At 36.7% G+C, this 14,200-nt stretch overlaps 1 protein-coding gene across 1 annotated transcript in view; it reads right to left on the bottom strand.

The window, feature by feature from the left end:
- Positions 1–1,020: 1,020 nt before the first annotated feature.
- HSPA4L (heat shock protein family A (Hsp70) member 4 like) overlaps positions 1,021–14,200 on the bottom strand; it is a 61,297-nt gene continuing 48,117 nt past the window's right edge. The window contains exons 13-19 of the mRNA XM_077815204.1: positions 9,627–9,731; positions 8,706–8,846; positions 7,181–7,306; positions 5,624–5,731; positions 3,796–3,915; positions 2,683–2,844; positions 1,021–2,100 (exon numbers count right to left, since the gene is read on the bottom strand). Coding sequence (XP_077671330.1) covers positions 1,906–2,100; positions 2,683–2,844; positions 3,796–3,915; positions 5,624–5,731; positions 7,181–7,306; positions 8,706–8,846; positions 9,627–9,731 — 957 coding nt within the window. The 3' untranslated portion in view covers positions 1,021–1,905. The remainder of the gene's footprint in view (positions 2,101–2,682; positions 2,845–3,795; positions 3,916–5,623; positions 5,732–7,180; positions 7,307–8,705; positions 8,847–9,626; positions 9,732–14,200) is intronic.

Raw genomic sequence — 14,200 nt, 5'->3', positions numbered from 1 at the left:
AACTATCAAATCCTACAAAAGACAGACAGTTCCCCTGAAAGAACTGCAGTCAAAATACACAGTCTGGGGTACTGTCTTCCCCTTTTGTGTGTGTGTGTTACTCCTTAATATACCAATGGAATGTGTAAGTACTTGTCAGGCTTTCAACTCTCTTTTAGGGCATTCATTTACATCTTTGCTTAGAGTCAAGCTACAGCAGTAACAAGCTTAACCCAGAATAAAGACACTGAACAACTTACTTTTGGAATGTGTGATCAAAAACAGTGGGACGAGATGGCCAAATAGTTTAAATGTACTATTTGGAGCCAGACTTGATCACAGGCGGATAACATTTTTATGGCCTCATCTCAGTCTCTGGTAGGGATTTTTTTCTTCCTAGGAAGTGCTACAACACTTGCACTTTCCTGCGTGTCAACACTGCATATGACAGTGACCATCTAATCATGTCAGAATTTACCTTAGGAAAATTTAGGGAAAGGATTCACCAAAGATTGATTCAAAACATACTATTATCCCATTTCAAATGAAACTGTTTCCTAGGTTAATGTAAAAAAGTGTAAGATTAGAGGTTTTTCCCACTAGCCCATTAGCTCGACAAGACAACATTTGAAAGCAACTCTTGACTGCCCTTTGCATGTCTTCCTCATTATTATGGAGTATTTTGATAGTGGTGCCATTTTTTTAAATTATAAGATCTCCAACTTATATTGGACAAGGCTGTAGATTTTTACTATGTTAAATTCACATAGGTTGATCTCAGTTTAAGTCTAATATATATTTGAAATAAACCTTGGTTTCTCAACACCTCTAAATCTGCTTGGATTTGTCTGGAACTTATACATCTCCTACACATAATTCATGTACTTGTTGCCTATTTACACTATAATTGGCAAATGATCTTTGAGGGATGTTAATCCCTTCTGCTTTCATTTCAAATTTTCAGTAATGTAAAGGATTTAAATCCACACCTCAAAATTATGCTAAAAGCCAGTTTAGGAAGCAATGTTAGGGTTTGGGGTGTTTGTTTTTTTTTAAACTATTTCTCCTGTAAGGGTGTATAAGATGTGCTGTTTGAGGACAAACATGTATTGGCTTTAATTGATAGGAAATCTAGCCAATAAAACCAGAAGTAACAAGTACCAAAAAAATAGAATTGACAAGGACTAACTTTGCATTCTACTGTAACTCTAGTATCAGTCTACCATGAGCACAGGTACATTTGGTGCAAGTGTATGAAGAGGCCAACCAAGATTATTATTTTGAACAAATGACAAAGCCAATTTACTAGTATTATTTTATAATTATTTGTTCTTAATTCTCAAATTAAGAAAATTCTCTCTAAGCTTGTATGTTTTATATGAAAAAATATAAAGACCGTACAGTTCTCATCAACAAGATGGACTAGTATACTAGCTAACCTCTATTTTAATATTTAAATAACAGTACAATAACTAGAAAAAAGGTCAGTGCTTCAAGTGGCAATATTTACACCACTTCAATTCCAATATTTTTCCAAAATAAAGATGCAATTAAATCTACACTTCATCAGTAGTGCAATACAGTGTCCTTTTCTGAATAAAGGAACTGAGGTTTATCCACAATAAAAGCTTTAAATAAGGTAGATTGTTGCTATTTATATATCAATTCTGTATGTTTGATATAAAATATATTGGGAAAGCTTAAACTGACTTTTACAATCTATATTCGGCTAAAGCTCCACATAAGCAGCATCAATGGAAATGAACACTGGAGGGCACTCAATATAAAACACGCTCAAAACTACTGCAAAGAACAGAAAGTTAGCTAAGAATAACTGAACATCTGTAGTGATGTCAGACATAAAAGAAGAATGGACCCTGTAGTTACTTGCACTATTTTAATTAAGTGGAAAGAAATAAGTAAAATTTAGTCCACTTCCATTTCTCCAGATGGTTTGGTCTGCTGAGAATTGTCCTTTGCTGGATCTGGTTTTGCTTCAGCACCACTCTGTCCATTCACTGGTCCGTTGTGTTCACCATTGGCTTTTGTCTGAGCTTCACTTGGGGGCTCCATCCTTGGCTTAGGCTTGTAAATAACAGGGTTACAGAAACTATCCAGTTCCTAATTATATTAGAATTGAAAAAATAGTATGTTTATTTAGTGGTGCAACAAGCATTTAAAAACTTGTACTAAGGAATACATTTAAGAAGTTCCCATTTATCTAGCACAACAGAATTGAGAGGGGTCTTTAGTTCAGATTTTCCATGGAATCTCATTTTATTTTAGAATTTAAAGTGTGAAAAGCCTGCATGGATGGATGTTCTCTCTCTAATTCTAGTTAGCTGAAAAGCTTTGAAATTGTTTGTTGGTAAAGCTGGCAATTTTATATAAAGCTTGATGCAGTAAAATAATACCAACTACTTAAGCTGTAAAGCAAATAGAGTCACTGAGAAATATTTAATCCCATATCACTAAGAGTAGGATTGATTAAGACGCTAAATATAGATACTGCCCCTCCCATTCATGTCTCTGGTGGAAAAAACCCTGGAGACTTACTATTCTAGGTCAAGACCAGGAGAGAGCCTATTAGCAGAACTAAGGAAGACCCCTAATCTCCTCTACCCCATTTTGCTCTCCATTCGCCTGAGATTAATGCAACTTCCTTATATTAAGAATGTAATAGGTACAATTATGCTGCTTTACCTTAGATTTTGCTAGTATTTCTGCCACCTTCACAACTGGATCCTGAGTCAGACTTAGTTTATTCTGGGCATTCATTTTGGTGTTCAACCAATTCATGGCTTCACTGATATACTTTTCAACTTTCTCCATCTCAGCAGGATCTAGATGATCATATTTTTCATCCTAAGAAGAGAATTATTTTGTTTTAAAACACCACAATGAATTTATGGGGCTCAGTCTGGTAAAAGAAGCCTATAATATTTAACAGGATAGTACTACAATTTCTGTGATTAATTCATGCATGAATTAAAGTTTAGAGGGAAGAAAAGCTTTGGATCTAAAAAAATCCTTACAGGGAGGTTTCATCTTTGTTCACATTTAAGTGCTTCAAGATAGTCTTATAGACAGCACTCTACAGAAATGCAAAATACAAATGTGTGTGTTTCTCTAAATTTACAATTAGCTGTTCCTTGATGTAGTTTAGCTAAGTCAGAGCCCAATATGGTTCAGTATATCACATTAGTTCCCATAAGTAGTTTATTTTAACATATGCACTCTGGCAATCCCCACCAACTAAAAAGGGTGATTAACAAAATTAACTGCTATATGAATTATGCACTTATTTTAATATGAATTGAATAAAATGAATTTAATAAAATAAAGTACAAGACTGAAATTTTGAATTATTTCATTTGACTGATACAAAAACCCTTTTCCTCAAGCTCTAGGATAGTATTTGTAAAAGCACCTAAGTGCCTTTGAAAACTTCATTTCCTAGACTTAGGCTTGGTTTATGCTAACAACTTGTGTCAGTGTAACTGTTTCTCAGGCATGTGGAAAATTCACAACCCTGAGTGTCACAGTTATACCAACCTAACTCCCATTGTAGACAACGCCATGTTGATGGGAGGGCTTCTCCAGTCAACAACTACTGCCTCCCAGGGAGGTGGACTACCTAGGCTAAGTGGAGATGCCATCCTGTCAGCATAGATGGCATCTTCAGTGAAGCACTACAGCAGTGAATGCTGCAGTGGCGCAGCTAAAGTGTAGACAAGCCCTTAGTTGTGTTTTTTTTTTTTAAAGTTTGTTTACTCACCTAGATAACCCCCATTCCCCAACTGTATTAATTTGTACCTTATTTTTGAATGCTTCTACTGCTTTCATTAGAAGCTGGACCTTCTTTCCCAGGTCATTTAAAGCTTTTGGTCTCTCTTCATGTTCCACGAACCTTTCCTGAATAGGCTGACCAAATTTCTGTAAGTATAAAACACACAGACCATGGCACATTGTATAATTACCTCCAAAAAAGAACTAAATTAAGTTCTGAAGAATTCCAAAACTGTACTTTCACAATTAATTATGCTGTTCTTTACCCTGCAAACATTTATGCTTAGCCAACTCAGTGACTGAATGGGACAGTAGGGTAAATATACTTTGTCCCTATCTGCGTGAATATCCTGTAGTAAAATGTTTTGCCAGAGATTAAACTAATATTGTGAGATCCTTATATAGTGGGGAAGAAAGCCATCTATGAAATAAAGAAACAGGATTTGAGTGCCACAAAAGTTGGCTGGGGTAATATATGGAGTTACTTTTAACATACTTTTGAAGTGTATTAGATTTCAAGTTGATATCCTTGTAAAACACTTTTGGTTTGTGACAGGTCACAACTTGATTGTAATCATTCAGTAGGCATCAAGCCAAGTAACTCCAGGAAACAGAAAACTGCCAGAATCTACAGTTTCCTTCTTTACGATACCTCTCCTGTTCACAAAAAAAGTGCTTACTTTCTCACTCTTGCAGGACAATTATAGTCTGAATCCCATCTCTCTAGCTCCCCAGTTGGCTTATTGCAATCAGCAAAAGCTCAGTGCAGCAGCCATTTTTCAGAATTCACCATCTGCTCATAAGATTTTGTAAACATTTTTCTTCATATTGGCTTAATTTTTTTTTGACCACTAAACCGATAACAGCAGAGTACTAAATCAACAGTTTCACTACACCAGGGTAGGCAACCTATGGCACACGTGCCAAAGGCAGCACACGAGCTGATTTTCAGTGGCACTCACACTGCTTGGAAGGCTCTGCATTTTAATTTAATTTTAAATGAAGCTTCTTAAACATTTAAAAAACCTTATTTACTTTACATACAATAGTTTAGTTATATATTATAGACTTACAGAAAGACCTTCTAAAACATTAAAATGTATTACTGGCACGCAAAACCTTAAATTAGAGTGAATAAATGAAGACTCGGCACACCACTTCTGAAAGGTTGCCGACCCCTGCACTATGCTATTTGAGAACAAAGCATTTTCCAATTTGAGGGTAGAGTTAAGAGTCCAAGATTTTAATTATGAAAGGTAGAGAATGCCCATGATGTTAGGAATCATTGCTGAGGCACCTAATGCAACTGTTAGCAGCAAAGCAGATTTCAGCTATGAGCATAAAGAAAATGAAGGCTCCCATCTTAAGGTGCTATCACATAGAAAGTGTTTTTAACAAGACCTTCTAAAAATTTGGATCTAACTTTTTACCCAGCAGTTTCTGGAAAAGTAGCGACGAGTCACAGAAAAGCCTTGTGCCACTTGGTCAGATGGCACCTACTAGTGACATTCAAAAGGTAGCAAAAAAAATTGACAAATCAAGGTATGAAGTAATCTTCAAATACAACCACAATATTAGACAAATGTGGTACACTAAATTTGAATTACTCTAGTCATTGCACTCGACAGCATAAAAAACATTTTCAGATGCAAATGTGGGTGTCTAGTTTAAGATTTCATTAATCCTGAATCACTCCCTGATACCAATGTTCATGAACATGCTTAAAGGACTTTTTTAATGGATAAACATGCTCAGACACAGGGATCACTGTATTTCATCTTTAATGATGAGGGTTTTTTTTTAAAAAAAACTGTGTTCTGTAAAAGGAAAAAAAATAAAATTTAAAAAATCTTACTCTTAATTCCTGAAGTTTATCCATATATACTTGTTTTGGTTGGTCCTCCCCATCTTCATAAAGCCAGTTTTCTGTATCTTCCAACATTAAGGTCAGTTTACTGGACTCCTAAAAAGCAAGTTAAGATTTTTATAGGGAAAAAAGTCATTCAGAAGAGCTCTCTCCCTTTATTAAGGTAATAGAATTTAGGAGGTAGCAGGACAAATACAGAAATGTCCTAATTCATTCAAACCTACTGAATATGAAAGGGAATTTGGGGTTCACATGCCAGTTCATTTTTAGCTGGAAAATCAAGTGGGGGAAACTAAAGACTGATGGCCAGGATTTCAAGCCTCGGCTATACATAGTGGTACAATGAGGTATTGCATCTCTACTAATCAGGCATGTAATTTACTGTAAGTGAGATTTTGCATATTCCCTTTTGAATACTGGTATAACGAAATTTTGGCTTTCACAAAGTATCTTAAGCTTCTAATTCTGTCAAATTCTCCTCCTTGGTAGCAGTTTGTACACAAGGTGGTTATGGGGCACTGGCAAGAGTTTAAACAGAAGTACTTCAACAAATTACATATAAGCTATGTAGCCAGCTAAAGTGTGACTTGTGTAGTGTGGTTTTACCAATTACAGCCTCCCTTGTTGATGCATAAAAGCAGATATTGACAATATTCGGTTCAGTATTTCCATTACAGTAAAAAGTTTAAGATGATTTTTGGACTTTGGCAGAAAACTGAGGCCTCATTCTCCCTTAGTTTACTCTTCAAAGGTCTTTGCACCACGTGTACTTGTGGTCTAGTAAAGCATTCACCAGTTATGCTCCCAGATAACCACTGGAGCAGGCTTTGGTATCAACACTTAAAGTTTAGTGTCGCTGTTAGCCAAAGTGGCTGCCTGGGAGTTGTAGGTGATTTCTATCTTGGCAGCTACTGGACACAGGGACACCACAATAAGACAATCAAGGAACATTGGATGCTGCCTCCAAACACATGGTAAGACACAGAAGGGGTAAAGTGGTGTTCTGTCTAGCACTTTTGGTTTGGGCTTGCAAGACATACCAACCCAACAACAGCTTTTTCAATATGAAATACCTTTCCACGCTAAGGAGAAAGCGAGATTAAAGATATCAAGGGTGGCAAGCTTTGTTTGTGCCACTTCTCATTTTATTCCTCAAACCTACTCACCCCATTCAGGACCAAATACTAACAGATCTGTCATGTTTTCCTAGATTTTAATGGAGATAAGTGACACTGGAGCCTGACTATATAGTTAGACCCCAGGATGATATACCTCCATACCTGACAAATCTTTACCATCTAGAGAATTCTCTCACACAGAACTGGGGTCAGTAGACTCATGATTGTTAAAGTAGAACAAAACTGAATTGAGTTGGATAGTTAGTATGCCTATGTTTTAAGGCTATTGCACTTCTCCCAGGAATTAACCTGAAGCCCAAAAAGAAAAGCAATACTTACTTAATTCATATAGCTCCTACCCGTACCATACTCAGTATTAAATAAGTTCAATGTTAGAACGGTTATAAATTTGTATTTGGCTTCTTACTTCCTCAGTGACGAATTTTTCAAAGATACCACACAGCTTGTCTCTGAAATCATACACATACTCTTCAACAGCATTCTTAGCATCATTTCTTTCTTTCTCTAGCTTGTCTTGCATCATCATCTTCCCCTGTGAGGATAGAAGGAAAAAAAAAGCTCAAAATCCGTTTAAATCTGATGTACAGAAACATCAAGAGTGCCATATTAAAAATCTAAGTGTTATCCTGTAGCAAGCTATTCCTAGCTGTGCAGACTTTTTCAGATTCGAGCTAATGTGACTTCTGTTTCAACATAGGCGCTATTCAGAGCTTGTTTAGTGGCAGCACAAGAAAAAAATTCTGAAATGCAACAGGTTTTACATTGCCTAGCTGTTTGATCACTAATAGAGAACAATTATCAGACTGACAATGAGATAACAGATACTCTTGTTAATAAAGATCCAAACTGGGGATGATCTGAACTTGAGTAATACATCCCCTTATAAACATGGGGGCTTTGACAATTTGAGGAAGCACTAGTTTAAGCAATGAGGATTTTTGGAGCATTTTAGATTGAATTATGCTGCAGAGTTGCCTACACATAAATAGTCCCTGCTCTTTTTTTTTCTGACCAAGTTACAGGTGTGAAATCTGATTGTACCCCCTTCTACCACAGAGAAGCAGGTAGATTGATATAATTTTCTATTTTTTCAACCTCTAGCAGCTTAGTTCTGCCTTTTCCTTTCTTCCTCCAAAAAGAAGCTTCCAAACCTCTGAATTTTATTTTCTAATCCAAGTTAACATCCTAAAGGAACTTGTATCTTTACTGGAGGGCAAAAGTTTGCACTCTTAGCAGATCAGAGAAAAGGCATTCTCATTTGGGAGCTGAGTGGCATTACTACAGATTGATGGGATCAAGAAGCATTTCTTCAGCTGAAGAATACTGGCATGGGGCTGGAGAGTGCTGCAGACGAGAGGCTGGACAATGGTTTGCAAGTCATGAGGAATTATTTTGCCTTTCAAGGGATGACAATTCCTAACATGCTCAAAAATGATCTTCTGAACAGCAACTCTGTTTGTAGAGATCACCATTTATTCCACTTCTAGACTTTTTCCCTGCAATTCCTAGACAAACAGGATAGCTGAAGATAAAACCTCTGTTAAAAACTAAAGACTGATAAAAGTTGCATCCTTGTCAATTCTACCTTTGCCCCAAGAAGAACTAGCTCTTGTCAACCAGCTGTCTCTAATGTACTACCTCTTTCTGGAAGTTCTTAGATTCATTGCGATCCCCAACCAAAGAGACTTACACTAAAGTTAGTGGCGATGGTTTAGCCTGAACTGCACAGACCTTTGGAGACTAGGAGTTAGAAATTTTCAGTTTATTAAGAAAAAACTGGTATGACTAGTGATATTACAGAAGTTTCAAGTAAATTTGGTAGTTATTTAACTCAGGAACAAGCTAGTGTATGCTACCAACTATTTCTTGGACAAGAATTCTTTGCATGGAGATTTGAATATGAGTGAATCTTCAAGGAACTATGCACTTACCTCATTTTCTATGTAGCTATTGATAAGGTCCTGCCCCAATTGTTTATACAGACTAGCCTGGATAGGTAGTTCAATACTTTTGATCTTTGCTTTAGCTTTAACAGGCTGGGCTAGATGATCTGACTTGTCTCCTGAAGCGGTCTACGGAAAGAATTACATTCTGAGAACTATTTGACACTATGTGTAACATTTCTATGGTAGTCCAAGGTACGTGACTAAAAAAGGAGAATGCCAAACATGAAAATGGAACAGCCAAGAAGGAACTGAAAAAAAAACTGCTGCTGCTGCACTACTCCAGGGACACTGCTATCTTAACTTTGTATTAAGTTTATGTGCCTTTCTAAAAGGCAGAGTTTGAGAATAAATATCTATAGTAAATTTAAAATGAGAAATGATGAAATTAACATTACTATTAATTTTTGGAACACTAGCAATGCCTTATATCGAATTTGACAAAGATGTGAAATCAGGCAGTAAGACTACATTAAACACTGCTTGAAAAGAAAATCAGCCCAAGAGCTCTTTAAATTGGTTGCAGCAAAATCTCTGGTGCCTGTATTTCCATAATCTGTTGTCTCAAAAAAAACCCCAAACTTGTCATCTCATCAATGTGAATCCCATTATTTCTTTAATGTCAACTTTAGGGAAATGTTCTCTGAACTCTTAAAAATGACAACTTTTTTCAACACTTCTTTTTTGATATGAGTTTAACTGTACCATGGCAGTACTACTAATTATAGTTTTGATACTCCTAGAATAATCCCTTGTACTTCAATTGATGAGATATACATTGGGAAGCGTATATAGATTTACATATTTATTGGGAATACCAAGCAAAGAATGGTCACATGAAGACAGGAAAAAAAAAAATCAATATGGACAAATTCACAAAAGTTTCCTTTATTGATACTTGATACAAACCTTTGTTTCAGTTCCTCCATGTTGTTCACTTTCCTCATCTGCTTGGCTTGGCTGTTCTGCCTGGCTTTTGTGATTGCCTTCCTCTTGGTCAACCTGCATTTTATCCTAGGAAGAGAAAGTAACATAACTGAACACCCAACCTTGCTCAAAGATGTTCTTCTGACTGGAGTCAACTACTACAGATCAGCATTTTATTATAAGACACAGTGCAGCCTGTTAGTTTAAAAACAGGACAAAATCCTCATATGTAACATAATTAAAGTGACCTGTTTTGAAGCAGTCTTATTCTGTGTACTTAATTCAGAAAAAGATTATGAACTTTTAAAGCTAAAAAATATTCTGAAATGGTCCTTTTGAATGTGCCTTGTGACAAAGTTACAATAAGCCCGCAGTACTTACACACATTTAATTGAAAGTAAGTTGTTGGCAAGGAATAGAAAAGACATATTTTAAGAACACAACACCGACATGGGTAGGAGAGGAAAAGATTCTCTATGGAACAGTCAGAACTTCATCAGATATATTGCATCATCACAAGTTTACACTTCAAAATCCAATGTGAAAAAACATTTTCATTGACTTAATTTTTACTTACATCTATAGGCATAGTAGGACCATGAAACTAGTTTTCAGTGTTAGAGTCAAAGTCTTACTGCAATACTTATTGGGCATGCTACTGGGGTCCTGTATACAGCCTCTCTTGCTCCAAATGAAGGGGAAGCTGCCAAGAGCTTCTAACACTAGTTGTTCTTGGGTGGGTGGACACCCACTATACCAGATCAGCACTTGTTCAAAACCAGTTTTGTGAGAAGGTGGGGTACATCATCCCAGTTTGGGTCTAATTTCTTCCTGAAAGGCTCAAAGGAGGGTAATTAAAGCTGAACCCCTTTGAAAAAGGTTATGTCAACTGGGGTCTTAACTCCCCCCTGCTTTACAACTACTATATACTATCATGCTCACTAATTCCTGTACCATGGAGGCTCTTTGACACTTTCCGGGTGTATGAAAAGCAGCAAGCAGGGCAGGACCATGATATTAGCACTTGAAAACTAGTTTTATGTACCTTCCATGAATAATTTCTTTCTAAATTTTGTAAATGTCAAGATACAGCTCATGTAGCATATTAGAACTATTTTTAGACAACACTAGGAGTTGCTGGCATCATTTTTTTAAAACAAGTATGTGATTCTCCCCCCGCCCGATTTTGTTGCCCTGTATCTTTCCTCTAAGTAACAGCCCTATGATTAGTTCACCTGTTCCTGATTCCTAGATTCAGGTTTTAATGAGGACATCACAATTACTGTGAACAATTATTCCACACATGAAGTCAGTTCAACTAGCAGCTGAACTGTTTAGTAACAAAGATTGTGTTGTCATGTAGACACCTTTAATAATAAAATAGGGAACACAATGTATATTAACTCAGTAAAAATGTCTGTTAAATAGTCACATGCACTCAACTATTTAAACACCAGAATTAAAACAAACAGCAGCAATAACATTCAGAGTTCACATGTAGTTTGGAGTCTCAAGTACTTCAAAACAAAATTGCACAAGACAGAAGTCTGTCTGATTTTAAAACCTTGTGTTTGTGGTTGTAATGCACGTACATTTATTGAAGATTTTTCAGTTTTTAATATTAGGGAAGTGATAGCCATAAAAGCAAAGCTATACAACACTAACACATAGGAAAAATGACTAATACTGTTTCTAGAATTTACAATGCATATTTACTTTCTAATCACATTTACTCAGTTTGCTTAAAATGAATCCTTTAAATTTTAAGTGGCGAGTTTAGTATCAGTAGATTGCTAAATTTTCATACTGTACTTAAAGGAAAGTTACCATTTGCCATTATAAGAAGATTAGAAGCAATTCCTAGAAAAATAAAATTCCTGGATTTGCCTCAGAATACACATAAATGCAAAGTAAATTACTTTTAAATTTCTTTTTAGTAACTGACAGCAACACAAATGCACATGGACTAACTCAATTATTTCCCTATATGTTAATAAGATTTGTTGTGAAACTTTAGGCACCAGCATATATTGCGAGTATGAAATAATTTAGTTTGCTAAACTATTGTCTAACAATATACTTTAAAGCAGCAGCAGGCTACTTCTGCCAAGTTCTTAGACTTGTCCTTTCAGAAGAGAAATGCAGTTTTCAACTTATTGTTCTTACTGTTCACACAGACTACCAAAGGCAACAGTTGGAAAGAGGGGAAGGGGGAACCTTCTCCATATTTAAGAGAAACAGCTAATTATAAGAATACTGCATATATGCATCACAAACCTTATCCTCAGAGTCAAGGGTATCATCCTCAATTATGAAAGAGAATTGCTGACAAGCACCATAGTAAAAACAGAAGACAAATTAGGAAGAATAGAAATATTGTCATGGAAGAAAGCCTAGGGATAAAAGTGGTTACTTTTGTATTGAGCACAGTGTATTATTATTCTGAATATTCTCCACATATAGTCCATTACGTGGAAATGTCAGCCATGTCTTTTTCCATTACTTTCTACATTTTACTTATTAATAAGTGTCTTCAAAATGTGTCAAAGGCACTTTTGTATTCCTTGAGAAGTATACTGTAAGTTTAAAATATTAACCCATTCAAGTTATCAGAGCACAAAAAAAACCCCTTATGCTTATGTAATGCTAACTGCTCTACCACTTGTTCTAACCTTCATAAAAACAAAGGTTGAATGAACTAAGTAAGAAAAACTAGAAAAATATTACCATGGGAGGAAATATAGATGTTTGGAAGAGAAGGTTCCTTCTAAACAAGTCCCTATCCTGAGGAGCTCACAACTGAATTCAGACAAGTTAAAATGCAAGAGGATGAGATAAAATGAAATTAGCACAAATCTTCTGGAAGACAGAAAATTAGCTTCAAGAAGAGATTTAAAGGAGTAGGCAGGCAAGGTGCTTCACTTACACAATAGTAGGCTATTTTAATAGGAGCAGCACATTCTGGATACACTGGGAGAGGTGGCAGATCAATTTGAGAAGGTGAGATGTTGGGACTAAGAAGTGGTCTGGATTAGCCCAGGTGAATTTATGATCAAGGCACAGACCAAGATTTTACCAGCAGGGACAGGGAATAGAGGGTAGATTTCAGAAAAGTGAAAGAAGGAAACCACCAGGATTTAGCAAAAGCCTGGATGGAGAAGAAAACGAAGGGAACGCTGAAGTTGAGTCTAACTGGGAAAAAAGTTATAAATAGTGATAAAGAGAAGTGACAGTTTTGGAGGAGAACAGGAAGTTTAATAAGATGACAGGAATTGCAGGAACTATGCCACAGTTAGAGGCAAGCTTGAATGGGAGGGGAAGAGACTGAAGATAGAGAGCTACATTTGTGGGGACTGCCACACAAAGCATCAATGAAAAAATGCAGATAACGGAAGCAAAAAAGGAGGATACCAAGAAAAGAAATCTGAGGGATGCCAGGGAAGAAAGGAACCAGAGATACTAGAGCAACAGCAGAACATGTCAAGCCCCATTGCAGAAGCCAAAGGATAAAGTACAAAATGAGCAGCAGCAAAAACAGAGCACAGATTAAGCCAAGTACAGAGAAGTCTGACTTTATTACAAAATGTTCACTTGTGACCTCGAGCAGTTTCTCTGGAGAAGAGAGCGCGGAAACTGGATTGGAAGTCAAGACAGTGAGAATACAATATGCTCATGAATCTTTCGTATGAAGTGTCAGTGGGTAAGACAGATGAGTGGATGATGAATTTCAATTAGCAGGACACAAGAGCATGTTTTAAGGCAGAGAGAAAGGAGCACAGTTGAAGAGGAATGGTCACAGATGGATAATAGGAGGGGCACCTCATTCAGAAACAAGGAATACAGGAATGGAGAAAAAGGAGGAAAGTTCTTGATGGACTGGGTCAATATGGTCTGCAGAAATTTGAAGACAGTCACCAGGAGTTGAAAGCATAACAGTCACAGAACACAGGAATTGTTTAGCAAGCACCTTCGGCAGAATTGAAGGAACAAATAGAAGGGGTAGAGTAAATAAACGTATAGTTGAATAGCAGGAAGTAGAGTTATTATTTTCAGCTGAGGTACAAGTATAAAAATAGTCAATGCAAAGCAAGAGCCCCGTAAGATGAGGGTCAAAAAATAAAATGTGGGTGGAGTTGAAGATAGAAGCTAGAGAGCTGGCAAGCAGCAAGTATCAGAAGGAAGAAAAGATGAGAGGTTAAGATTAGAGGTGTCAGAAATTAAATGAGCAATAGCGTGAAGGAGAAGTGGGAGAGTTCTTCCTATTGCCAGAAGGCTGCATGCTGCTCTTGACATCCATTGGAATCGCCCGTGTAGTTAGGACATGCGCTCTCAGAGCCAAGTGATAGATCCCAAGAACAAAGGCAAAAATTTGGACTAACTTAGTTAAGACTGTAGTCCTGTACGTATAAGCTGTTCATGTGACTATCTCTAGAAGAGACCACAGCAGGAGCAGGAAAGAAAGGTAGATTAAGCTTGCCTATTGCTTTACCAACAAGTGCAAGTCTGCAGTTGTGCATTGTAGACGATCCAGTGTCATGCAACTCTCTTATTCTCTT

Source organism: Eretmochelys imbricata, chromosome 4 (genome assembly GCF_965152235.1).
Source record: "Eretmochelys imbricata isolate rEreImb1 chromosome 4, rEreImb1.hap1, whole genome shotgun sequence".
Taxonomy (NCBI): domain Eukaryota; kingdom Metazoa; phylum Chordata; order Testudines; family Cheloniidae; genus Eretmochelys; species Eretmochelys imbricata.
The sequence above is the reverse complement of the archived record's forward strand: the minus strand, read 5'-3'. Positions and strand labels throughout refer to the sequence as shown.